The sequence below is a fragment of the Penicillium argentinense genome, assembly GCF_028826775.1.
Source record: "Penicillium argentinense strain IBT 30761 chromosome Unknown utg000011l_segment0_segment0, whole genome shotgun sequence".
In the NCBI taxonomy this organism is placed as follows: domain Eukaryota; kingdom Fungi; phylum Ascomycota; class Eurotiomycetes; order Eurotiales; family Aspergillaceae; genus Penicillium; species Penicillium argentinense.
Window position 1 is genome coordinate 1,421,130 of NW_026622670.1, and position 25,739 is coordinate 1,446,868.

Genomic DNA, 25,739 nt, shown 5'->3' on the forward strand with positions numbered 1-25,739 from the left:
ATCTGGTGTAATCTCCAACCGCCGTACCAACTGTGTCACAGGCTTCCCGCCGGATCAGGCCCTCCGAAAACGCTTGGGCGCCCGATGAATCATCTGGACCCACGAGATGACATGATCCGCCGGGACTCGAAGGGCAGATCGACCTACTTTCAACCTCGTTCCTCCCGGATCCTGCCTCCGGCCTTTCGTCTGATCCAACCCGCGCTCCCTTTGTAGCGCCGTACAAACATAGCAATCCTAGTACTTACCGCGCTCTTCCTGGCCAACCACTGCGGCGGAACCACGGACGACATACTCATCTGCTCACACCGCATTCCAACGAACAACCCCACCGCGGCAGTGACGGTTCCTGTTTCGAACTTGCTCGCCACGTCGGCAACCCCCTGCAATGTCCGGGTGCGCGTTTCAGACCTCATAGTCTGTGCTCTATCGCCACAATGCCGATATTTCACGACCCTGATCGCCGGCGCCAGAGCCAGAGGTCTAAAGATGAACAAGAAGACCACCAGCAGCCGGCCACAGGGTCCCCCCAATACCAGTCATTTCCCCAATACCAGTCATTTTCGTCCGAAGGAAATATTTACGAACGCAACAGAGCAGGGCTATCTGATATAACTCTGGAGTCAGCATCTCCAGCCCCAAGTCCGGCCAAGATGTGGACCAACGAGCGCCAGGAACTCATAGATCGAATCAAAGAGTCATCGCCCTGGAGGCGCCAGTGCACGGTTGGTGAACCTTTGGAGCCCCTAGTTCAATACCATGATACCCCCTAGGTCTCATTTTATTTTACTCTCACAAAATCATATGATTGCTAACTGAGATTCAAGTCACAGACAAGTAACAGCGGTGAACGATCGCTGTCTCGCGGCTCCCTGGAGGAATCTTGGGAAGACCAACAAGTAGGAGAGCCCGCTACAGGACACTCCGAAGATGGCCAACAAACAGAGGACCTGGGATCACCGGCCGACATCCAGAGACCCCGTTCTGCGTTGCACTCGGGCGATTTTAGAGAAGGCATATCTCAGGAGAGCCCGCAATCCCCCCAGACTCCTTTTGCTGGGCGCTTTGCTGAGCGAAGTCCAGCTTCTGCATTTCCAGCTCTGGGGACTTCCCCTACAACACCGTGGTATAGTGCGTCGACTTTTGCAACTCCCCGACGACACCATGGTACATTCGATGAGCACCGCGAGCCGCAGGCTATGTTTGGAGCCCGTTCTAGAGCGCCGTCCCTGGGTTCATTTTCCTCCAGCTACGTTCTTAAGGCGCCTACAAGCCCGTTAGTGTATCAGGCAAACAACACTGATCTGGATTTCTCTCCACGGGCGGGTCCCGCCGAGTCAACACTTTTGGAGAAGGCTAGTCGGCGCCGAACGCTACCCCCAGAGACATTTCGACAGTTGGAAGGGTCCTCCCCAGCTACAAATAACGTCAATATGAGCGGCCCTTACTTGTTAGACCAGCATCATACCTTCTATAGTCAACCTCGTTCGCCTCCTCGCAGGTCTTTGACTTCAGGCTATAGTCTGCAACTGGCATCTGCGTCACCAACACATACAAATCGAGCACGAAGACCATCTTTTGCATCCGATGTTTCTCCTAAACCACATGCACCGATGGTAGGATCCTATGAAGAGTCCATTCTACGTGGTCGAATGTCCATGAACCCATCGAAGCCGCTGGATTTCACTGCTCAGATAGGTGTCCTCGGAAAAGGCAAATGCAAAGGCCGCCTGAAGTGCCCTCCTCATGTGACGGTCCCATTTCCGGCTTTCTTCTACAGTTACCCTACGTCTGGATGTGGACGATCAATTTCAGATGATAGCCCGAGTCCTTACGTCGGTCAGATCGACTTGGAAAATTCTCTCTCCAAAGAGGACCCAAGCCCATCCCGGCGTCGTAGGCGGCATATCAGTCCGATCAAATCCCAGCAGGGAACCACGTCAGACGACCACCGTGTCGTCCACCCCAACGCAGAGAGCCAACGCCGCCAGGAGAAGAAGAATCGCCGGTCGGAATCTCCTAAAAGCCCACCAGGTGGATGCTACCGAATACCCCAGCAAGGTCAATTGCAAATTATAATCAAGAACCCCAACAAGACTGCTGTCAAGCTTTTTCTTGTGCCCTATGATCTGGAAGACATGGAGCCCGGGACCAAGACCTTTATTCGGCAGCGCAGTTATTCAGCAGGGCCTGTCATTGACATGCCACTGAGTGCGCGAAAGAACTACGGAACCGATCGTCCTGAAGCATCCTTGAACCACACTGAAGATCCTCAGGACAAGCCGACCCTTCGCTATCTCATCCACCTCAACATTTGTTGTCCATCCCGTGGCCGCTTTTATCTTCATTCAAGTATCCGAGTGGTATTTGCAAACCGCGTTCCAGATGGAAAAGAGAAATTGCGCAATGAGATTCAGCTACCGGATCCGCGGTATAGTCCATACAAGCCACGTGAATCCGCTCTTTCGTCTTCGAGTGGTGCCCGGCTGGCTTTCGAAAAAGCTTCACGCAGGCGTAGTGTTGGCCAAGGCTTCATCCCTTCTCTGCGTCCGTCTACCACCTTACCGAGTGGCGTTCCTACACATCTGAGCTCAGAAGAACAAATTGAAGCTCTATCTTCTGAGTCTGACGCCACCATGTACAGCAAGCTCAATAGGGGAGATGTTGGGTATGGGGGATTTCCCTACCTCCCCAGTCCAAGCGGCCCTGATACTGGTGAGAGTTTGCTGGCCAAGAGGCTGCGTAGCTTGGATGTCCAGAGACAAGAGCAGCTTGGGAATCATTGAGCTTGATGAGATCCTAGCCCCGATTCGCGCTTTCGTCCCTGGAATCTATCGCAGCACTAGGACTGTCAGGAAATTCTGCTAAATCTGGAAATTTTACCCTGGTCTGGCAATTCCAGTGTGATAATCTTCGTTCCCATCTCCCTCTCCCTCTTTTTTTTTTTTTTTCTTCACTCTTTGTCCGTTCTGCAAATAAGCACAGAGAATTGTGGGTGTGCTGGACTTCACTTCCCACAAATTCACATATCACAGGCTTCCACATGGCTGTTCGAAAATGCTTGTTTTTGCAGCTACGTGCTTGTCTGCCCATTTCGGTTTTTCTATTTCAGTTCAAGGTGCCAGGCGCATGGGTCTTCAGACGCGTTATACCCTCTTTTTTCGGTCCCAGCATCGCCCCAAATGTTTTTAAGTGCAGCCTCTCAATCCTGTTCCTTTTTCAAGTTGGTGTTGTCAATTTCACCTGCACAGACCGCAGGTTAGTACCTCGAGTCGATCCAGAGTCGAAGGGCATGGTCTCTTCCAATATCTGCTCTCCATCGCTTTTCTTCCTGTGAATATTCATTTCGTCTGAGTACTATCATCCAATCCTAAATATCAGAACCATCATAAGACAAGTTCCTATTTTTCAATCCTGTAGCTTACAAATAGACCAAGCTAGAAGAAAACAGTGAATCTGTATTCTTGTAGTGTATATCTACAAAAGGCGCTAGGTACAGCACTAAATAATTTAAAAAAAAAAAAAAAAAAAGGTTGGGAAACGCAGTTCTACTAAGAAGGGAGATGAACAGTCCTACAACCGAGATCAAGGCAAGGCTTCAAAATATCAAAACCGCGAAGATGGAAATGCACAGTTTCAGCCAGCATGCTCGACAATCTCGCTGACAAGCACACCATCCTTGACGTAGCTCTTGAACTGCTCAGGAATTGGGCACTCCTTGGTATCGTCGTCAGTTCCCTCCTTAGGAGGAAGCATGATGTTGACAGCAGTAGACTTGCTAGTGAAGATCTCGGTAGCAAGGCTTTGCTGACCGAGGTAAACAGCAGCACCATCGACCTGGTCCAGAAGGACAGTGGGGACGACACCATCGATCTGCAGAGCAAATTTGGGCGACTTGATGACATCCAGGCTGCTCACCAGAGAGTCAACAATAATGGAAAGGCCAGTACAGTTGTCAATGGCAATAGCATTGGCCTTGTTGGGGACCTTGATGATGCACTTGTTGCAGCGTGAGATGAGAATTGAGTGGTTCTTCTGAGCAGGGATCTCAATGATTTCATCAGAGCCCTCGAAGTTCTCAACTAGCCACTTGGTGCCCTCCAGATCCTTGCGCGGGGGCTTGCGAGCACGCATGCTCTCGGGCTTGGGCTTCTTGTTGGGTGCGGGAGACTTACCCCGGACGGCGCTCGAGCCTTCCGGGGCAGTAGAGCCTGCGCGAAGGCTCGGGTTCTTGTGGGTCATCTCCGACTTGTCAACCTTGCGCAGACCAGCGGTGATCTGCTCGCCTTGGTTGAGCTGATCGAAGACAGCAGACATGTCTGGAGCGGGGGCACTCGGGGCCGGAGCCGGAGGAATGCCTGGAGGAGGCGGAGGTGGAGGAGCGCCGCCACCAGGAACGTTCAGAGATGGGACAGGAGGGGGAGGGGGAGGAGGAACGGCGCCAGCGCCGGCCGGGACAGGGCCGCCCTTGATCTGCTTGAGAGCCTCCAGTGCATCCACACCGGACTCATTGTTCCAGGTCAAGCCAGTGGGATAATGCTTCTTGAGGAAGGCAGAAAGACCCTTGAAGTTTTGGTAGTATGCTTGGATGTACTCGACGTGTGTTGAGTCCCTGTCCATGTGTCAATTTTGCATGTTCGCTGCCGACAAGGCCAGAGAAACCTACTTCTCTTTGTACTCCTTCAGAACCTTGTTTCCGTAGTACTGGATTCCACCAATCATTTCCTCGACAAAAGCCGCCGGCTTAGTCTCGAAGAACCAACCAAGCGCAACGATTCCCTCCGCAACAGCACTCAGGTGGTTGAACAGCGGAGAGGCACGGTTCGATTCCCGGATGTTGTTGATGCTGTCAGAAGCCTTGTGAAGGTCTGTCATCAGCTCGATAGGCTGGGGCTCGGGCTTCTTCGCCTTCGTCGTGACGAAAAGGTATGTGCGCTCGGCAACGAATGCTTGCAGAACGGCTTTGGACTAGGCGCCTGTCAGTAACCACACGGAGCGTATGATATGCGCTTGCAAGCCTACCTGTTCTTCCACCAGGCCTCCAATCTTCTCGCCCAGCTTCACAAAGTTCTGGACGTCTCCTTTGATCAATGCATCGAAGTCTTGGATCTGGAGTGGGATCTGGGGCGCAGCAGGGGCTGCCGGAGGGGGAGGTGTGGGCTTGGGTGGTTCTGGAGTCGCAGGCGCCGCGGTAGCAGCACCATTCATGCCCTTCGATGAGACGTTTGGGTCATCTAGGGACATGGCCATATCCTCTAAGCGTGAGGTGGCAGCCTCGAGCCTGTCCAGGGCTGGGTCAGTCACATCTGTTAAGGTATACTTGGTACAGTTCAGACGACATGAAACTGCCATTCAGATCCAATCTCTATATCCCAAGTACTGCTAGGAGGTGAACGTACCGCTTGATGAGGGTGGTGAAATTATGCATGTGGCTTCCGCTCGCCATGGCAGGCAACACGTTGTCGAAGGAGCAGAGGGAGTGGTATTCGCTGAGAGAAAGGTGCCCTGAGATTGGGAGGATTATTGGAGTTGATCGGACAGTGCTTAATTGCGGCGTGTCCTGGCAATCCTCAGAGCAGCAGATGGAGGGAAAGTTGGAAGGTTGAACGGGACCTGGAGCTGTCAACCTCAGGAGCTGCGACCCGCAACGGTACGTTACGCCGGTGGATACGGCGCCCGATGACGTTGCGAGGTATTTTTGGTATTTCAATTACAGACTTTGCGTAACCCAACTTTCACCGATGAATTTGATAGACCCTCTTCATACGCTGTTCTTTGGCCATTAGCTCCTGTGTGGTTATTGCTACTAATGAGCCATGGGGGACAATCAAGATGCATCAGCCCAGCCGGGCCAAGTCGACTTCTGCACTTTGGGAATGTTTATTCTCGGTATGCTCAATTCCAATCATCCGAACCCCGCCACGCCGTAGGCTAACAAGATCCGCCGAGCCAGATGACATTGACTTTGGCGGCTCAAAACCAGGCGTCAAGAATGTTCTCGGAGGTGCTGCCTCGTTTGCTGTTGTAGGTGCCCGCTTGGTGGCAGGCTCGGCGCATGGACGAGCAGTCAGCTGGATTGTCGATGTTGGATCCGACTTCCCACCTGAGACTCTGGCAGCGATCCAGTCATGGGGCACGGATTGTGTGATTCGAGAAGATCATAGCCGACTGACCACGAAGGCCTGGAATGGTTATCATCCAAATGAGAAGCGAGGTACATTCAAGTTCTTTTTCGTTGCCTTAAGGGAAATGCGCGTGGCTCACCAAGACTCTAGATTTCAAGTACCTTACTCCTAAACTAAGGCTGGAGCCTCATATGCTTTCAGATACCCAGGTCTGGTCACGGACTTTCCACATGGTCTGCTCACCATCGCGTTGTATATCTATTGTAGACGATATCCTCAACCGGCGTGATAAGCTCCGACATGCAGGCCAAGTTTATTCGACAGAACATGCCCCGGAACGACCTATCTTTGTTTGGGAGCCAGTGCCCGACCTTTGTACTCCAGAAGAACAAGAAAAGTTCTTCGCGGCTAACCGTGTGGTGGATGTGGTCAGTCCCAATCATCTCGAGCTGGGTATGATGTTCGAGCAGCCTGGATGGAGCACGGAAAGCAAAGAAAGCCGGCGACTGGTGAAGCGGATCATTGCATCCGGCATTGGACCTACTGGAGATGGCTGTCTGGTTATTCGGGCAGGGAAAGAAGGGAGCTACGCCTACTCCAGGGCGCAGGAAATCTGGCTACCGGCCTATCATCAACCCGATACTTCAAGTGCCAGTCTTGTACTTGATCCTACAGGTGCAGGCAACTCATTCCTGGGTGCACTAGCTCAAGGAATGGTGACCGTTGGCCGCGAACCCTTCAGAGTTATAGAGTCCATCCTGTCACAGTCCAAGGCATGGAAAGAAGGAATGGTCTCCTGGGGCGAGCGTCAAGATCTGCCTATGGCACTCATCTGCGCCACTGTCGCAGCGGGCTTTGTGGTAGAGCAGATTGGTGTCCCGCAAATATCTGAGGCAAGCGATGGCAAGGAATTGTGGAATCAGTCTGAATTCACGGAACGGGTCCGCCTGTACACGCAGCGATTATTTAGGACATTGGAGGAGTCTCCCCAGAGACACCTGTTGACCAATTGATCAATGGTTGATTGGGGAACGCCCCTCTATTGTCGTACATCCAGGAAATGATGAAATGATAGTAAAAACATTGGAAGAAAATGTTCCTTCACGCTGGGAATCCTCCACCAACTGCCGTCCAAGACTCAGAATCTCGCCTATTGAGGGGTCTGGGCAGTCTGCTGCTTCTCGTGCTCCCGGATCTGTCGGCTCCAGCTAGAAATGAAAAACACCAGGGTCAGCATGTGGTTTGTCAGGGCATGCATGGGCGGAAAAGACTGACTATCGGCTAGGGAAGAATCGGCCAGGCTCGGGCATCTTGTCGCGGTGCTCGCGGTCGGCACTGATGCTAAAAGCAACGGCAGCAATTCCAACAACGAAGGCGCCCATGATGGCAGTGTTGGCCCTCCAGTTGGCCGGCTGGGCGTACCAACCACCCGCGGGGGACCAGACTTCCTTGGGGTACCTGCGCAGCAAGATCGGTCAGAATTCGTCGCTAATTCACGGTGGTATTTTTTCAGACGCACGGGATCTTTCCACCTCCACCCATTGTGATCAAGATGCAATTGAAAGAGTTGTGGAGACGTAAAGAGGGAAAGGCTGGACTGATCTCGCAAAGCGGGCTGAAGCCGAAGTTGCCGTCGCTCGAAGGTCTAATGCCAAGCCACTAGCACCTTAATAGGAATAGCGTCAGTTCACACGACCATCAAATCCCGTGACTGCCGACAATTTCTCTTTTCTCTCCCCGTGAATTGGCCGCTCGACTCGATTCCCTATCCCATTAACGCAGCGTAGTCTGTTGTTTTCTTTCGACTTTTTACCGCCTTTTTAATTCATATTCGCCCAGATGAAGAGGCTGCAGCTCCAACGATGGAGCAGTTCAGTCCTTTCGCCGCGGGCTCGGGCTGGTAGTCGGCTGCATCAACAACTCTACTCTACTGGATTGCGACTTCAATCGACTGCTTCTCCGCTTCAATCCGAGACTTCTATCCCAGATGACGTTGAACATGTCGATATTGGAGACCCTGGGATGATGCGTCACGTCCGACGTGTTCACAAGCGAAAGACGCAACTGCAATATCCCTCTCCTCCGGTCGACGCCGCGATCAAGTCCCCCAAACTCGCCGCCCTCCACGCTCGACTGTACCTCCCTTCTCGATTACCCGTCCAAACCCTCGCGCGTACATTGGTCGATGCATCCGCGGACCGCAATGCCGATTTCAACAATGAAGCGCTGGCCACTCTTGGTCACGACCTCCTTACCCACTATACCTCCGAGCACCTTCTTTGCAACTATCCCCGTTTGCCTTTGAGCGTTATATTCGCTGCTATGTATGCATATGTCGGGCCCAAAACTCTCGCCGCGATGACGAAAGAATGGGGTGTTGATTGGGCTACTGTGCCTGGTGGTGAGGTCGACCCTGGTCTGCTGCAGTTCAAGAGGATCGACCCCGGAACCAAGGTGGATGAAGTTTCCCAGCTGCAATCACCAAGGCCTTATGCCGCTCAGAAGGGTTGGAGGATGACTGTATCCTCCAAAATCTTCTATGACGACGAGTTTGGCGACGCGATCAAGGGTTCTGCGGCCTCGAATGAGGGAGTCACAACTGAGATGGCCAGTGCCACCTTCGTCCGCGCCGTCATGGGTGCGATCTACCTACATGCTGGACGACCCGCTGCAAAGCGGTTCTTCGAGCAACACATTCTCTCCCGGCACCTCAACATCTCCGAGCTGTTCAACTTCTCCCAGCCCGCCCGCGATCTCGCCCGGCTATGTGCGCGCGAGAACTTCGAGCCTCCCGTTGCCAAGATTGTCAGTGAAACCGGTCGGAAGAGCAGACACCCCGTTTTTGTGGTTGGCGTCTTCTCTGGTCAGGACAAGCTGGGCGAGGGCGCTGGCGCCAGCCTGGCTGAGGCCCGTGAGCGTGCTGCTCTCGCTGCTCTGAAGGGATGGTACCTGTATAGCCCTCTCAACCCGCGCGTTCCCAGCTCCATGGAAGAGGAGGGTGCTGCGCCATGGAAGCCTGCTCACGTCGACGTGGGCGAGGTGATCGTCTAATCTAGGCGGGAGAACCCCATCTCCACTGAATGTGCGGAATGCCATATTCTTTCATGTCTTTTTATTGTTCTACTTTTCCACATTCTCCGGTGCTATGGTTTCGCATGGGAGGCAGGTCAGGGAAAAGAGCCTTTTTTTTCCTGTCTTTTGCATGACTGGAGATACTGTACAGTATGGGAATTTTGATTCCTCGATTCATTTGATGTCTTCTTTTTCTTGGAATTTTCCTTGATTTCTTTGTTCCCTTCCCCCCATCGCATTGTGTCTTTTATGTCTAGCTACGACCCTCTCCCAAGCTAGGAATTGGTCAAAATGAGGGTCCACCGAGGCTATCGGTCTCGGCACTGGTGTATAGAAGTGCCCCTATTATTACATGTACTACAAGAATAAACCCATTTCACAGACTTTCTTCTCATTTATCTGATACAGCAATAACGCCGCCTGCTTAAAGTAAGAGGATCTTGGAACTTAGGGTTAAACACGAGTGGGCTCTGCTTCAAGCCGCATTGAGAATCTCATCCTCCCAATTGCCGCACGCCTTCTTGTCATTAGCAGTCTCATGGCTAACATCAAGATATCGACCATATGCATCCCATAATTCTGCAACCTCCATGCCAAACAAACCCTTCCAGAATCCTGCTTGGTCGGAGTTCACTTCGTCTTTCTCTTCTCCGACATATCCAACTCTCAGCAATCGATCATTCAGCATGCCAATAGCACCCTCGCCCACCCAGACATCCTCAATCCACGCCAAAAAGTACGCAGTGTGCTGATACCCGGCATCCCAGTTTGACGCCCGTTCAGATGCCGAATGCGGCTTCTTCCAGTGCGGTGGATCCAAATGTGCCTTCAGGCGGACAAAATCCGCAATACCCTCTATCAAGCCTCCTGGAGGGTGGGGGATCTTCTTGGAGTCCTGATCGGTTTTTGGTGGTGCGGTGTGCTGGTAGCAATGTACCAGTTCATGAGTGAGGACTCCAACCAATTCTCTAGGGGGGTCTGCGAGCGTCGTGCAATGCTTGACATACGGAAGCGAGAGATGCATTTCCTTGTGGTCATTGTCAAGCTCGGTTCCGGTCGTATAAGCGACACCACCGAAGTCGCGGAGGAAGAGTGTGACAGAACGCGTGGCCGGGATTGAGGGATCAAAAGGTGGCCATATCGGGCTGTTTTTCGTGTGCGACTCTGTTGAACCCCGTTCGGGAGATGTGTATAGATATCTGACGATGTTGTCGAGGGCAGTATCTAGAGTCGCAGTCACATCGGGGACGAAATTGAAGAACGAGATTGACGACTGATGGCGCAGCTCCTCGACATGAAGACGCAGCTTTGGTCGCAACAGCTTGCCGCTCTGGCCTTGTTTTGGGCGCTTCTCATCTTGTACCTCCTGCTGAGTGGCTTCTACATCGACCTCCAGATTGGCCTTGGGGGCGGCGGAGGGAGCGGGGGCTGGAGTGGTTGTCATGGTCAGTTCAGTCATGACCTCCTGCCGATGGATGATCTTATAAAAGATATACGGGGGTATATATGTGCGAGGGATCCGGACCTGCTGTCCAAGCCGATTTTTCTTGATCGAATCGTTGCGAGGCTGTGTCGATGCTGAGACACGATCGACTCTACACGCCGCCGACGCTGCGGAAGGTGGGGAGCTGACCAGGCGCCCGCTCCACTCAGCCTCCACCCATCGGTTCGTCGATCTCACCGTTCGATTAACAGGAAATTAGCTTCCAAAGTCGGCGTGGGTGTTCTCGGTTGGTCGGTCTTTCGATGCTGAAAGTGTGAGGTATTTGATCTACCGCACCCATAGTGGAGGACATTACCAGCGTTGAGTCACATCACATGTGGTGGATGTATATAGGAGAGACCTGTGATAGTGCAGGTCGACACCTACAACTTCAATGGCAATTATCTCGACGCCAGCCGATGTGATAGCACAACTAGCAATGTACCGGTCACATGAAGTGCGCCGTCAAGATCACTAGCTCAAAATCATTTCATGTGTTCTCGAATTACCAAATTCGTCTGATTTCCCAAGGCCATTGTGTAATCATCTGACCAGACCCAATTAATAGTACCAAAGACCAGCTTGGGCCAATGTGAGAGGTCGATAGGATAGGTCTCTTTCTCGAAAATGCATATTGCATTACAAACAATACTGATTAATGTAAGAGAATCATCTAGCCTTTTCCCTGTATTTTTGTGGGTGCAAGCGATCTATGACGCCGTGGTGGTTGCCCTTTGCGACCGCCACAAACAAAACAACGATTCGGCGATTGGGCTGGTTCTGCACCCAACCACGGTTGAACCCTTCCCAACACTCTGCTGCTGCTGTTATTGGATTCACAGAAAGTACATCTCCTTGATTATTTCTCCTGGTTTCCCTTGAACCAGGTCACCTTCAAAGCAGGCCCCTTGACGTTGACTCCCTTTGCCAGGGCGCATCAGTGGAGTCGCGCTTATCCGCGCTTATCGCCCCTTGTTTTCCCTAAGTGGGAAGTCTGACTCTCCCTATCTCCAAACATCCCACTAAGCCGTCCACCAGTTCACTGTTCGTGCCCGTGCTTCAGACCCCCCCATCTCAAAAACCACTGGTAAGTGCTTTCCCACCAGTCTCCTTACTGCGCTTTCCTTGATTCTCCTGTTTGGCGCATACCTGCCAAATCTCCGCTGTGTCGCTCCGCCGTGGTCGCATCCCGAACACCACGGATCTCTCCCGTCCGCGGACACACCTCCTGTTGATCCATGCTTGTCAATACTCAGTTTAACTCACTGATTAAGACATTGGACTAGTATTTCGAAACAAACAGTGTCGCGCGACTTGATTGGACCCCTCGTGCTCGCTGCCGGATCTCATTGCAAGCGTCTTCCCCTCAAACCGGACTGGGCTGCACCTGCTACGCCGTCACAGGTGGTGCCTCTTATGATTCGTCTGTGACACAAGAATCTATCCTCTCATCGGCGCCAAAATGGAGGCAAAGGCTGCAGAACTCTTGGCGGTCTTCAAAAACCCCAACGTTTCGATTGACTCCCGAGTCGCCCATCTGACCGCCATCAAATCCGATATAAAACAGAAAAATGTCCCCGAAGGCGCGATCGTAACCATTTTTGATACCCTGCGGCTTGCCATAAACTCTCAACACTACTCGGTTTGCAGCGCAGGCTTTTCCACATTGGGTCATTTCCTGAAGCGCCTGTCGATTCAAGACCAACAGCAATGGATTCTCAGCCAGGCGCGGAATTTCTACCCATTACTTTTGGAGCGACTGGGAGACCACAAGGAGCGTGTGCGCGCTCAATCGGCGTCCATATTCACGGAACTTTGGTCGCACTCCAGCGAAGAATCCGAATACTATGTGCTTCAGTGCGCTCTCGTGGGTAAAAACCCCAGAGCCAAGGAGATGAGCATGCTCTGGCTGTCCACTGTACGTTTCTTCGCACCTCGATATCTGATTAGACGTCTAACATATAAAATCGCAGATGACAAAGAACCACGGCTTGCTGTTCCGCCAGTACGTACCATCGCTGGTCGCGTGTTTAGAGGATGCCGACAGCGCCGTTCGAGACACGGCCAGATCGGTCGTTGTGGAATTATTCAAGTAAGATAAATTCGTCATTTCATTTACAACTGATCCTAACTTGACTCAGAAATGGCTCTGCGAGAGCCAAATCAGATCTACAAAAACAGCTCATTGCTCGTGGCGTGAGGAAATCTATTGCCAATGCGATCCTTTCAAGCATCGGACTCGGACCAGGAGAGCCAGAGAGCTCAGCTCGACCTATCTCTCGTGCCGAACGTCCGATCTCCGTTATGTCTTCTCGCTCACATGCTGTTGACATGCACGACGAAGGTCAGTTTTCCCGAATTGCATCCTATACAATTGCGATAGACGCTTCTAACAGCCGAATAGACCGCGAGACTACTAGAAACCGACCGGGATCATCGAGAGGCCGCCAGGATCGATCGACTCCTGCCCCGGCAGAGCCCCCAGCCGACCTAAGACCCCAGCTGAGGCACCTGTTGTCCAAAACAATCCTTCAGACGAGGATGGCGTTGAGCCATATTTAGTGTCATCGTCTCGGGACGTTGAAGATACGGTGCGCGATATGATGTATTGGTTTGATGGGAAAGAATCTGAAGACAATTGGATGAAGCGTGAGAAGAGTGTCATCCTCCTTCGGAGAATGACTCGTGGCAATGCGCCCCATGACTTCAGCCAGGCTTTCTTGCATGGTGTGAAGGCCCTGCTGGATGGAATTTTCAAGGTTGCCAATTCCCTGAGAACCACGTTGTGCACTGCTGGCTGCCTCTTGATCCAGGATCTTGCTCAGGTCTGCGGTCCCAAAATTGACGGGATGGTAGAGATCATGATGCAGAACCTGATTAAATTGTGTGGATCTTTGAAGAAGATCGCGGCACAAAATGGCCAAACGACTGTCGACGCCGTCATTGGCAATGTGACATTCAATATCCGTATTCTTCAGCATGTTCATTGGGCATCGCAGGACAAGAATTTGCAGCTACGCCTTTGTGCCGCCGGATGGCTTCGGACCTTGATTTCTCGCCAGGCCCATCAAAAAAGCACACTTGAGCATGGTGGCGGCTTGGATCTGATCGAGAAGTCTCTCAAAAAGGGACTTGGCGACGCCAATCCGGGAGTACGAGAGGCAAACCGCAGCACCTTTTGGACTTTCTTTGGCGTATGGCCGGACCGGGCAAATATTATCTTGTCTGATCTCGATTCTAAGTCACGTAACTTGTTGGAAAAAGACCCATCCAACCCGAACGCGACGCAAAGGGGACCCGCATCCTCTGGAAAAGGTGCTAGTGGCCCCGGAGCTGGTCGTTCGGCTCTGAAAGAAGCCATTGCAGCCAAGAGGAAAGCCAACATGCCATCTCGCCCAGAGTCTGCTCAGCCCACTTTCACCGAAACTAAGGCACCAGAACAGACTAAGTCTACAGCAAGAACGGTCCCTACCGGCGCACCTCTATCATCCTTGTCTTCTGCGCCCATGCGACCAGCAATGAAACCACGACGTGCTGAACTGAGCCGCCCTGCAACGGCAGATCCTTATGCAACTCGGCCGAGCTCTAGAGCAGCCCAGTCATCCAGCAAGCCGCCAGCTAGCTCCCCAAGATCAGTGAGATCTAAAGCGTCGACACCTTCATCGAAGCCAATCAGCGCTCCTCGACTTCGACCTCATGAGGCTGGACAGACTGGGACAACAAGAGGGAAACCCAAGAAGCTGGACCTTTCCAAATCCAAGTCCCATGGAGACCTTGGGGTGGCTAGTCGTGTGCGTAGCGATTCTGATGACAGCATGGCGCATCAAAACCTGCTGCAGAATTCCCATGGTGATTCAGCGACTGCATCGGAAGAACAAACCTCGCCAAATCCCATTGTGTTGGAAAGCCCGCCGCTATCAACCTCACATCCGCCACTTTCCAACCAGCAGAACTTCGAGCCTTACTCAGAGGATGTCTCCGGGCATATCGGGGAGCCGCAGCACCTCTCGCTAGACGAAGAGCCTGCCATTCAGCCTTCTCCAGAAACCCCCAACCTGGGTTCCGCTGTGCCACTCCATCACCCAGGCCCGGAATCAGACTCGGAGCCTGTCCCAAAGACCCAGCCCGATGAGATGGTCATCTATGAAGACCCCGACACTCCCGTTGCTGCTGGAACCGAGACGCCCGATATTGCACCTGTCGAAAATTTCACGCCACGGCAGTCACCTGTGAGATCACCCGCTAGATCCACTGTGAGAACACCACGCCATGCCGCCGATGGACAGAAGTCGGGCGACGATACCACGACGCACACTCCAGCGGCCTTGGAAACCCCGACTAAGAATCCATCTATCGGATTGACTCCTCGCCGGAGTGCGACCAAGGAAACCATGGTCAATGAGAACCACTTCCAGTCCTCAGTTCAGAGGACACCTCTTCGAGGCAGCCCCTCACCTTCAAGAAATCGTCTCCACATCGTACCTTCTGGACAGGGCGCGGGCTTAAGCCCTGCGCTGCCACAAGAGCCTCTCAGAGAAGCCATGACTGAAAAGAGTTCCAACAGCGAGAATGCGTCCTTGCCTAGTAAAGTCCCAGAGTATGCAGTTACTCCTCGATCGGCAGCCAAGCCCGGTGCTCTGGAGGAGGTACCACTGAATGAATCGACAGCTAGAAGTGTGGATTCAAGGCAACGCTCCTACGAATCTCTGGCTCAATCTACAGGAGAGGAAACTCTGCGTCGCAGCCGTAAATGGGCAGAACGGCACCGCAGCCCAAGCCCTCGCTCGAAGGACCCTGCTAATGCCAAGGAGATGCTTCCCAAGGCGCTCAGTCGAATTGGAACAAAGAACATGGACATTTCTGGATATCGGAAACTCCAAGGACTCTTCCAATACCACGGCGAGGAGCTTATTTCTCAACAGCAAGACTATTTCGCAATCCTCGGGGCTTTGTTGAATGAGCTCGAAGCTGCACCCATCAATCGCAAGGACCACGATGTGAAGACCCAGATACTGGCTACGATTCGTTCAATGCTCATCCGAACCAATGACCTTTTCCATGAGTACGATATCCCTGCCATGGCAGCTCTCATCCGAGCCCGTCGGCACTACGAGTCAAACTCACACTTTGTCACTTGCCTGGAGGAGGTGGCCGAGCAGTTGGTCTCCTTGATCCCGGCCCCAACTTCTATCAATGGTGTGCTGCAAGGGTTAGATCTTGGGGATGATGCTAATTGCGAAGGAGCCTACCGATCAATCATCTTGGGACTTTTTGTCATGCATCAGGCACTTGCGCAAGCTTCTTACGAGATTACCGATGAGGTTCTCGCCAGCGTGGGAGCTGTGGTCAGCCAGCAACTTAACCACTGCCGTCCAGGGGTGCGCAAGCAGGCCACTGAGCTGTGCACTCTTCTGAACCTGAAGTTCGGGCTTGAACGCGTGCAGAAGCTCACACAGCCGGCCGGGGAAGGCTCGCTCAACTTGCTCACCTACTTCATGGCCCGCCGATCCCAGTGAAGCTAACGCGGCATTTGGATACTTTTGGAGAAGATAATGCACATAGTTCATTTTTCCCTCCGTTGTTATTTTTGTGGGCTTGTTTCCTGTCTTCGCATGTATTTCCTATTTACAGCGGGTCGGTGTCGTTGTGTTCCGGGGGTATCGTACATATGAAAAGTTTACAGGCCTTTGTATCTAGTGATTCTCTGTGCGCAAGGGGTTATCTGTTTGATTACTACTAGGAGTATCCCTCAATGTCAATCCGAACTCGTTCTTTTCTGAATTTTGACTTCGACACCCTTCGTATACGTAAAGAAGCCGTTTTTCACCGACCATTCTCTTCGTGGGTTTGTGAGCTCGAACTGTATCGGGGTTGGATCATAAGTATGAACCGACAGATCGAAGCGGTTGAACCGGAAGTAACAAACCTTGAATCTTGTGAGCAGTTCAGGGATAACTTTGTACATTTCCAGGTAGGAAATATTCTTCCCAAGGCAGACTCTTGATCCCCCTCCGAACTAGTGTAACAATGTCAATGCCAGGACCTTCCAAGCAACGTAAAGCATTCGAGATAATCTGTCGACAAAACTTACGGCAAATAGTGCTCGCTCCATGGCCTTCCTTGCATCTGGACCTGCCTCGATCCACCGCTCCGGCCTCCAAGAAGCAGCATCGACTCCAAATACCTGCTGATCTCTATGCACAACCCATGCATTCACTCCAAGGACCGTTCCAGGTTCGAAATACTTGCCAGACAACTCTATACCTTCCGGTGGAGCGACCCGCTCCAACGGGATACCAATGGCCGGGGTCATTCTCAAGGCCTCCTTAATGCAAGAGTCAAGGCATGGAAGCTTATGGGCCATATCCCAGGGAATTGGTGATGGAAGGTTTGCATTATTTAGCTCTGCAAGCAGCATTTGCATGGAATCCGGGGTTTTGAGGAGGTGATATATCACTGAAGTTAGTGTAATTGCCGTGGATTCGGAACCGGCTTGGACATTTTGTTGGCACCAAGATATTATCCAACTAAAGCCTGAGGTTAGACGTGAAGGGGAAGAACTCTGTGTGGTATCTTACAAGTCAGGGATATCTGGGCGGCCATCCTGAATGTCAAGGAACCGAGATAGGAAATCTCGCTCTTGGCCTTTCTTTTCAGGATTTCCCTGGCGTGCCCTTTTCCGTTCCTCTATTTGGTCAAGAGTGAACCTGAGGACCGGGGAGATTTTCTGCTTCCACCAAAGGCCCGAGAGAAAGGTGATAAGAGAATTCTTATGAAACAATTTATCCAGCCAGGGCAGTTGGCCAGTCTGTTTAATGGATCTTTTCATCAGTAGACTTTCCAACAAATGGATGCAACAGAAACTTCTGCTGATATCAAGAGATGGGGCATTGCTTACCACAGCGACGTACCAAAATCTCTTTTCAATCGTTGCTAATATGCCATCTACATCTTCTTCTCTCTCTAGGAACCCCACCCTTTTCCCAAAAGTGATCTCCATGATCACATCTGTCGCAAACCAATGCAGCCAAGTTCCAAGATCAAAAGATCTCTCCTCTTCTACGAGCTTCTCCAATTTTCTGAAGAATAAAGTCTCGGTGCTCTCAACCAGTGGCTCATAAGTCTGAAGACTCGTCATCGCATACACCTGCGCAATAGGTCGCTTCATCGACTCGTGAACAGATTCGTCTAACGTGGAGAAGATGGTAGGGACGACCTTCCCACGAGCGACGTTTCCCATCACAGGGTAGAAATCGGATTTGGGGAAGCGAGTGCGTGCATTATAGAGAACGGGTATCGCGGCCGGAGAGCCGACGGAGACGTTGTTGGGTCCAAGGCGAACGAAAGGGCCATGCCGCTCATGTAGACGGATGTGATACTCGTGGGCGGATCCGGTGCGGACTATGAAGAGGCGATACAGGTCCGTTATCTTGGCAAGAAATGGGCCTGGGATGGTGCGGAGATCGCGTCGAAATAGTGGGAAGAGGACGTGGTGGTAAACGAGATAGACACAGGGGATGAGAAGAGTAAGAACGAGCTGTTGCGACCCGATGCCTTTGCCGTGATGTGGTTGAAGGTTATTCATTTCCAGCCTCTGGTGATATTAATGCTGGCGCGAGAGTTATGCGGGAGACGACCGAGATTGCAAAATGTATTTGATGGGAAGAGTGGGTGGTCGACCCCGCTTTCAAGGTTCAGCCTCACGGCTCACGGATTCCACGACAGAACGGTGAGTCCTGCCCAGGTGTCAGTCATGCACAACGGCTATCTCGAATGCACCTACCATGAGATTTCCCAAACTCCTATTCCTTTCCGAGGAATTACTAACATGGATATTTCGAAGATGTCCGTCCATAATCCTCAATTGTCTGCGAACAATCAAGGCCATTTCAAAAATAAAAATACGTCGGAAATCACTTTGATGCCTGCGTGTTTCGAGAAGCGGTGCGCGAAGGTCTTGGTGGAAGGCCTTATCGGCGGGGAAAAAGCGCGGAAGCGGCCGTCTGAAAAAGGCTGTATAATGTCAAGACAACCCCGTGTGGACAACTGAGACGCGCAAAAGATGAGCAAATGAGCAATGACTGCTAGATCTCACCCTGCTGATGCTCGTCGTTTTAATATACTACTCTTAGGCAGTAAATGGTACGATATTGCCAAGAATCGATGGCGCCGCCCATATCAGGTGTAACCTTTCCCGTTTGGAGGCGATTGCGAATCAACATTCCATGTTCGCACCACGCTTTGAATAGATTTCTTTTACGTTAATTAATCTATGATCGCGGTGATGCAGGGCTTAAATTGATTGATAGTGGTGGGGGACATCAGAATTCTCTCAATTAATCATGTAATATTCAACCGAGGCTCTAATAAGCAGGTTGTTTCACACTGTATAAGATCTTTCATTCGAGAAAGCTCACAGGTGCTACACAGAAACATGTAGAACATTGGGTCGACGCTAGCCTCATTTGGTGATATTTGCTTGGATCTCATCAACAGGATTTCCAGAATCCCTCTGGTCATGCATGGACAGTCTGTCCTTGAGACTAGGATAGCGGTGATAAACGTAATGGTATCCTGATGTATTTCGAACCATAAATAGGCACTGACAAATAGAATAACACATAGCGAATGACTGTGGAGACCCAAAAGAGCATTTGAGATGCATGAACCAGGGGATGACAGACAAGGATTTGAAACCAAGAAATCGCAAGACAGCGATATAATCTTGTGACGTCGCGAGGGACAGATTTGCGTCTTGAGGGAAAGCGACCTCGGACCCGTTTAGCAAGTTTCTGCACCTGGTTATAAATGAAAGAGACCTCTAGCAGCTATGGGGCCATTTTACTGCAATAGTTTCTAGTTGACGAATGACTGTGGCCTGGTCACCGACATAGAGATCAGCCCTTGTTTCAACATCGGTGGGATACAGAAACCAAGAACTTGCTTTTAATAGTACCCCTTTTCACTCATGCAGATTGCTCATGCCCGAGAATGCACCGCCTGTCTGGTTCTGCACTTGTCCCTGTCAATCTGACCAAGATTGGGGTTCAATCGGTTAGTGCATCCCGGTATCTCCTGACCCGGGACTGACGACCAATGATCCACCTTCGGGTGCCAACCGAGACACAACAGATTCGACGATCGACAAGTAGATCAGGGGTTATTCGTTCCTGCTATGCATGTACAGTGAGACAGCAAAAGTTTGAACACCCCTAATTCTGCCTGTCAGTTCTCTACCAATAAAAAACCGAAAATACTGGGCGGTAGCGCTACTTCAGGAAGGCGGTATTAGAAGGGGTGTCCAAACTTTTGCTGTGTCACTGTATAAGCATATACCAGAATACTCTTGTTTTATAACACGCCTAGCCATTCCACAGGCAAACGCGGCGAGGGCGGGATTTCCGCGGGATACCTACCCGCCGGCCCCCGGGAGCCCTTGGAAGCCCGCACGGTCGCGATGAACCATCTTGGTCCCACTTGAGGAAAGGAAATGACCGGATGACCTGGTAGACCTGACCTCTTAGGATCGACCGGACAGCAATTTTTTCTAAGTTGTTTGAGCATGGAGTTATCAATCGATCAGATTAGATGTTTCGGCCATCAGATAAAATTGTGTTTTTGGCTGGTGGCCACAGAGTTTGGGAAGGTTTCTTGGCGAGAAGACGACCGCGGCGCGGTTTTGCTTGCGCACCTCACCGGGGGGAACTTGGCCCCGATTTCTCGCGCGATCGGCATGGAGACACCAAGGGTCCCGGGCCTCGCTGGCTCGCCCACAGCCTTCCGGATTGCGTATGGTGGAAGCAAAATCTTTCTTCACGAGATTATCTGATGCAGCAGTGGATCTCCACGAGGCCCCTGCCATGTAGGGCCCACGCGACGGCCCTCGATCATTGGCAGCGTCAAGATCCTCGGTAACCACATCAAACGGTTGGCTTTTCAAGTGGCGCCTTCTGCGCGAGCCGTGAAAGCAGCAACAATGAACAGGGTGCGTGTGTCACTGCGAGCGGTAATCGATCATCGCCAGTGGAGCGGTGTCGATTTTTCTTTTCTCCGCTTGGCTGGATCCCCTGGATCCCAGACCCTCTGCGAGGGAGGTGCAGCTTCTTGGGTCGTATTGGCGTGGACGGCATGGTTGGCGTTTCGAACCGGGCTCCACTTTTGTCAATTCCCCCCGGCATTCTCATCGCGTCAGGGTCCATGGGCGGCACCCGGAGCCACTCGCGGCATTTTTTCTTTTCGTCTTTGCTTGTAGCTGCGCATTTTCTTGGCTACTGCCCCCCTTTTCTCGAGTGTCGTGATGTCCTGACAGATTTTTCTTTTCTTTTCAACGCAATTCCCGCTTGCGATGAGTACGGCCGAACTATACTAACCGGGCATCACGACCTGCGCCCACATCATCCCCCCACCCAACAGTGGCGTGGAGAGTTTTCTACTGAAGGAATCGAGAAAATCAACGATACTCTGAAGAAACCATGGGGCTCACAAATGAGTCCGTTCGAGCTCAAGAAGGGAAACGGGCACAGACGGTAAACTTACCCGATGAGAACTACTCCGCGTGTGACAACAAATTAACCAACGAGCTTCCCAGGCCAGGTATATGAAAAAGTGCGTGCCCACGAAAGATGGCATTGGCAAGTTCTTTGCCTACACTCGGCTCCTCTTCTCCCTCGACTACACCCGGACCGACGTCTGCCTGATCCTCGCCGGTTTCTTCTTCTCCATTGCCGCGGGTATACCGTTCCCGCTCCTGGGTATCGTCTTCGGTGAGCTGGTCAACGATCTCAATACCGCCACTTGCTCTTCATCCGACTCCGTCAACTCAGATGTGTCTGATGGAGTACGGCAGAAGGTGTTATACGTGATCTACATCACTATCGCCAACTTTTGCTTCATCTACATCCATTGCAGCTGCTGGAGCTATATCAGCGAGCGGATTGCTAGGAGATATCGCCGAAGATACTTCGAAAGTGTTATCCGACAAGAGACGGGCTATATCGAAGGACTCCCGGCGGGAGATGTCGTATCTCGACTCGTCAGCGATATCGGGGTGATACAATCTGGGACGTCAGAGAAGGTGGGATTGGTCGTCTCTACGGTTTCCTACTTTGTCACTTCGTACATCGTCGCATTTATCAAAGTACCTCAAATAGCTGGCATGCTGGTATCTGTGGTTCCATGCTATTTCTTCATGTCGTATGTCGGGGGCTACTACATCAAGAAATACGCAGGTCGGATCTCAGAGCACGTCAATGTCGCCACTTCAATTGCTTCATCCAGTCTGTCACATCTCACACTGGTACATGCCTTCAATTCCAACGATCGTCTGGAGAAACTGTATGCCGAACACCTCGCTGGTTCACGCATGGACGCTCTCAAGAAGGCAGGAAGTCATGCGGCACAACTCGGTCTGCTGTATTTCATTGCCTACAGCGCCAACGCTTTAGCTTTCTGGGAAGGTTCTCGATTAATTGCGGACTCAGTTGAATCCGGGGGCTCCGGAACATCAGTCGGTGCTGTCTACACTGTTATCTTCGTTCTCATCGACGCTTCCTTCATCCTCAGTCAAGTCGCCCCATTTGTTCACGTTTTTGCGGCGGCGACTGGCGCAGCCGATAGACTACTGGCAGTCATCAATCGCAAGTCACAGATTGATGGAACAGATGACTCGGGAGATAAGTCAGCTCCATTTGATTCAGAGGATATCACGTTTCGTGATGTGCACTTCACCTATCCGTCTCGACCGGAAGTCCCCATCCTCCAGGGAACCAATTTTGCCATTCCACCACGAAAGCATACCGCCATTGTCGGCCCTTCTGGGGGTGGAAAATCGACCATCGTGGCACTTCTGGAAAGATTCTACGACCCTGCATCCGGAGATATTTCGATCGGGGGCCGGAATTTCCGCGACCTCAATGTGCGATATCTCAGAGGGAATATTGGATTTGTCCAACAAGAGCCATCGTTGCTGGATCGGTCAATTTTGGAAAACATTGCTTATGGCTTGGTTACCTCCTCGTCTGAAAGCCACCAGGAACTTGCTCCTTTCATTCTCGACTCGAGTCTTGCCGAGCTAGCGGAAAAGATGCGCACAGGCTTGACTGAAAAGAAAGCTCTCGAGGAATTCGACCCTAAGGTCGCTGAAATTGTGAAGCTGGTCCGACAAGCCGCAGCCAGCTCGAATGCGCTTGTGTTCATTGAAGCGCTCCCTCATGGCTTTGCTACCAGTGCAGGATCCTCCGGTAGCCAGATGAGTGGTGGCCAGAAGCAGCGAATTGCCCTAGCTCGAGCCCTTGTGCGTGATCCCGCGCTACTTATTCTTGACGAGGCGACAGCTGCTCTAGACTCAACCAGTGAACGCTTGATTCAAGATGCGTTGGCAAAGGTCGCTGAGCGCATTACCATGGTTTCAATCGCCCACCGTCTATCTACTGCGAAAGACGCCCACAAAATCATTCTAGTACAGAAGGGACGAGTCGTTGAGGAGGGCACCCATGCTGAATTGGTTGCGCGTGGTGGCCCTTATGCGGACATGGTTCGCCTGCAGAACCTTGGTAAATTAAGCCCAGCTGTCTCAGCCAATTCGGATCCTATCCGCCAAGCAAGAGAGTCAACAACAACTGAGGCACTTTCTGCTGATGCAAAAGACGTTTTGAAAACACTCGAAGTACATGGAGCCGACATCACAGAGGAGTCCGTGCCTACCTCTGCAGATGGAAAATGGAACGAAAAAGAAACAGAGAAGGGGCGGAAAAAGCGTGAGAAGAAAGAAAAAAAGCAGCGGAAAAGTCCCAAGCGCTCCGGCTGGTTCACCACGAAATTTACATTCTCTTTACTCCGTCCCAACCTGCAATACGTTCTGCTCGGACTTGGCATGTCATTTATCATTGGAGCAAGCTATACTGCAGAGGCTGTTATTTTCGGTCATACTGTTGGTAGCTTGAGCCCATGCATCGGCGCAGATGGCATCAGACACGGTGGTCACTTATATGGACTACTTTTTTTCATCATGGCACTGATCGAGTTTTTTGCCAACGTGGTGGGCGGCTGTGCTTTCGGATGGGCAGCCGATAAGATCTTGTACCGAATTCGGGTCTTGTCGCTGCGTTCCCTGCTGGGTCAGACAATTCCGTGGCATGGAATGGAAGATCGGACACCGGGAACTCTTCTCACCTACATTACCGGCGACGCAACTGCCCTTGGTAGCATTACCGGTACAACGATCGGACTTTTGCTCGCCACAGCGGTGAACTTGGTTGCCGGACTGGTCGTGTCATTTGTCTTTGCATGGAAAATTGCCATTGTTCTCCTCCCAACTATCCCCGTTCTGCTGTTGGCTGGTATGATGAAGCTACGAACGCAAGCTCGCTTTGCCGAAAGGCATCAAAAGGCATTTGCACAAGCAACTGCTGTCACTGTGGAAGCCGTTGATAACATTCGCGCTGTCTCGGCATTCTCACTTGAAAAGCAATCCTATGCGGTCTATGAAAGGGCTTTGAAAGCCCCGTATCGTGAGACTCTTCACTCAATTGCGTTCGGCAATGTCTTCCTCGCCACGGCTTTCAGTATTAGCAATCTCGTTTATGCCCTGGCATACTGGTGGGGATCTAAGCAGATCACAAACGGCAGCTACACCCAGGTGCAATTCTTCATCGTCCTGCCTGCACTCCTGTTTAGTACTCAATCGTGTGGACAGATGTTTGCTCTTGCGCCGGATATCTCGAAGGCGGGCGTGGCTGCCACCAACATTGCCGAGCTGCTCACTACTCGCTCTGCCGACGAAGAATTGAACCCCGACGTCTCTGGAAAAATTCAAAGCAGCGAGTTGTTTCTGCTTGATGAGAAAATTCCGGACCCAGAGGCAGTCCACCCCGAGCAGCGGTCTATCAGCTCTCCTGGTGCGCCGCCGACAATGACTGGTGTTGGTGCCGAGCTACAGAACATACACTTCGAATACCCGTCACGACCAGGCCAACCTGTTCTCCGCGGGTTGAGCCTCAAGATCAAAGCAGGCCAGTTTTGTGCGCTTGTTGGGCCGAGTGGTTCAGGAAAATCTACAACATTTGCCATGCTGGAGAGATTCTACCGACCAGAGTCGGGTGCTGTGATCGTCGACGGCGTCAATGTCACACGGCAGCTAGGCACGGCATTCCGTGATGATATTGCTCTCGTCCCCCAGGAGAACGTGCTATTCGAAGGAACTGTAGCGTTCAATATCGGCCTAGGTGCACGACCAGGTCACGACCCCACACAAGAAGAAATCGAAGAAGCATGCCGGATGGCCAACATCCACGAGGTGATTGAAGCCCTACCACAAGGTTACCAAACACCATGCAGTCGTGACGGTAAACAGTTCTCAGGCGGACAGCGGCAGCGACTTTCGATTGCCCGAGCTCTGGTTCGTCGGCCACGCATGCTGCTATTGGATGAGTCTACAAGTGCTCTGGATGTGGAGTCGGAGAAACGAATCCAAGACGCGCTTGCTACTCTCGCCGGTCGCACGACTATCGTCGCTATCGCGCATCGGCTTAACACTATTCACCGAGCAGATTGCATCTACCTCATCGAAGATGGTCGCTGTGTTGAGCAAGGCACTCATGATGAGCTCGTGCAGTGCAGCGAGACATACCGGACGAGCGTGATTCATCAGTCGCTGGAAACCTGATTTACCCTATCTACAATATAATGCATTTATGAGGATATCAATTCTTAGATAATGAAAACGGAGTTCTTGAAGGATTTTTCCCGCAATAGGTCCAAATACCAGCTTGGGCTTTTGGTCCCTGATGGCATACGGTAAATGTCCAGGCGAACCCGGCCCACCTCAGTGGTTATAGCTACCGACCTTGGTAGCTATTTTTACCTCAGCCAAGACCTCATCCTAAGGTACTCAATTCCTCCAGAGAAGCGGCATTCCAGAAAAGGAACAACTAGCGAGCCGAGCGCTTGAATGCCCTGTTCGGGACCTCGGAAGAGTTGCCCCCCGCACTTCGGTCGGTTTTACTCCGAAGTCCCCCGCAGCCCGGGGAGAACTGCGCGCGTGTCGACAGGCGTGCAACGAA

The 25,739-nt window shown here is 51.8% G+C and overlaps 9 protein-coding genes across 9 annotated transcripts; 5 read left to right on the forward strand and 4 right to left on the reverse strand.

The window, feature by feature from the left end:
- Positions 1-437: 437 nt before the first annotated feature.
- N7532_011542 (uncharacterized protein) lies at positions 438-2,786 on the forward strand (the record flags this gene model as incomplete). The annotated part of the gene is made up of 2 exons (XM_056624033.1): positions 438-725; positions 828-2,786. 2 exons carry the CDS (start codon positions 438-440, stop codon positions 2,784-2,786), a joined length of 2,247 nt encoding a protein of 748 aa, XP_056469021.1.
- An 850-nt stretch (positions 2,787-3,636) lies between these two features.
- On the reverse strand, positions 3,637-5,446 carry capA (adenylate cyclase-binding protein; the record flags this gene model as incomplete). The annotated part of the gene is made up of 4 exons (XM_056624034.1): positions 3,637-4,612; positions 4,667-4,968; positions 5,023-5,281; positions 5,400-5,446. The coding sequence occupies 4 exons, from the start codon at positions 5,444-5,446 to the stop codon at positions 3,637-3,639; spliced, it is 1,584 nt and encodes a 527-aa protein (XP_056469022.1).
- Positions 5,447-5,816: 370 nt separating this feature from the next.
- On the forward strand, positions 5,817-7,138 carry N7532_011544 (uncharacterized protein; the record flags this gene model as incomplete). The annotated part of the gene is made up of 3 exons (XM_056624035.1): positions 5,817-5,889; positions 5,954-6,214; positions 6,276-7,138. The coding sequence occupies 3 exons, from the start codon at positions 5,817-5,819 to the stop codon at positions 7,136-7,138; spliced, it is 1,197 nt and encodes a 398-aa protein (XP_056469023.1).
- Positions 7,139-7,275: 137 nt separating this feature from the next.
- On the reverse strand, positions 7,276-7,667 carry N7532_011545 (uncharacterized protein; the record flags this gene model as incomplete). The annotated part of the gene is made up of 3 exons (XM_056624036.1): positions 7,276-7,333; positions 7,401-7,583; positions 7,645-7,667. The coding sequence occupies 3 exons, from the start codon at positions 7,665-7,667 to the stop codon at positions 7,276-7,278; spliced, it is 264 nt and encodes an 87-aa protein (XP_056469024.1).
- Positions 7,668-7,964: 297 nt separating this feature from the next.
- N7532_011546 (mitochondrial 54S ribosomal protein mL44) lies at positions 7,965-9,176 on the forward strand (the record flags this gene model as incomplete). The annotated part of the gene is made up of 1 exon (XM_056624037.1): positions 7,965-9,176. The coding sequence occupies one exon, from the start codon at positions 7,965-7,967 to the stop codon at positions 9,174-9,176; it is 1,212 nt and encodes a 403-aa protein (XP_056469025.1).
- Positions 9,177-9,672: 496 nt separating this feature from the next.
- Positions 9,673-10,656, reverse strand: N7532_011547 (basic secretory family protein; the record flags this gene model as incomplete). The annotated part of the gene is made up of 1 exon (XM_056624038.1): positions 9,673-10,656. The coding sequence occupies one exon, from the start codon at positions 10,654-10,656 to the stop codon at positions 9,673-9,675; it is 984 nt and encodes a 327-aa protein (XP_056469026.1).
- A 1,486-nt stretch (positions 10,657-12,142) lies between these two features.
- On the forward strand, positions 12,143-16,196 carry N7532_011548 (uncharacterized protein; the record flags this gene model as incomplete). Its single annotated transcript, XM_056624039.1, has 4 exons — positions 12,143-12,598; positions 12,654-12,772; positions 12,822-13,024; positions 13,132-16,196. 4 exons carry the CDS (start codon positions 12,143-12,145, stop codon positions 16,194-16,196), a joined length of 3,843 nt encoding a protein of 1,280 aa, XP_056469027.1.
- Positions 16,197-16,435: 239 nt separating this feature from the next.
- Positions 16,436-18,265, reverse strand: N7532_011549 (cytochrome P450; the record flags this gene model as incomplete). Its single annotated transcript, XM_056624040.1, has 4 exons — positions 16,436-16,696; positions 16,772-17,207; positions 17,259-17,488; positions 17,579-18,265. The coding sequence occupies 4 exons, from the start codon at positions 18,263-18,265 to the stop codon at positions 16,436-16,438; spliced, it is 1,614 nt and encodes a 537-aa protein (XP_056469028.1).
- Positions 18,266-21,277: 3,012 nt separating this feature from the next.
- Positions 21,278-25,342, forward strand: N7532_011550 (ABC transporter ATP-binding protein; the record flags this gene model as incomplete). Its single annotated transcript, XM_056624041.1, has 1 exon — positions 21,278-25,342. One exon carries the CDS (start codon positions 21,278-21,280, stop codon positions 25,340-25,342), a length of 4,065 nt encoding a protein of 1,354 aa, XP_056469029.1.
- Between the last annotated feature and the right edge of the window lie 397 nt (positions 25,343-25,739).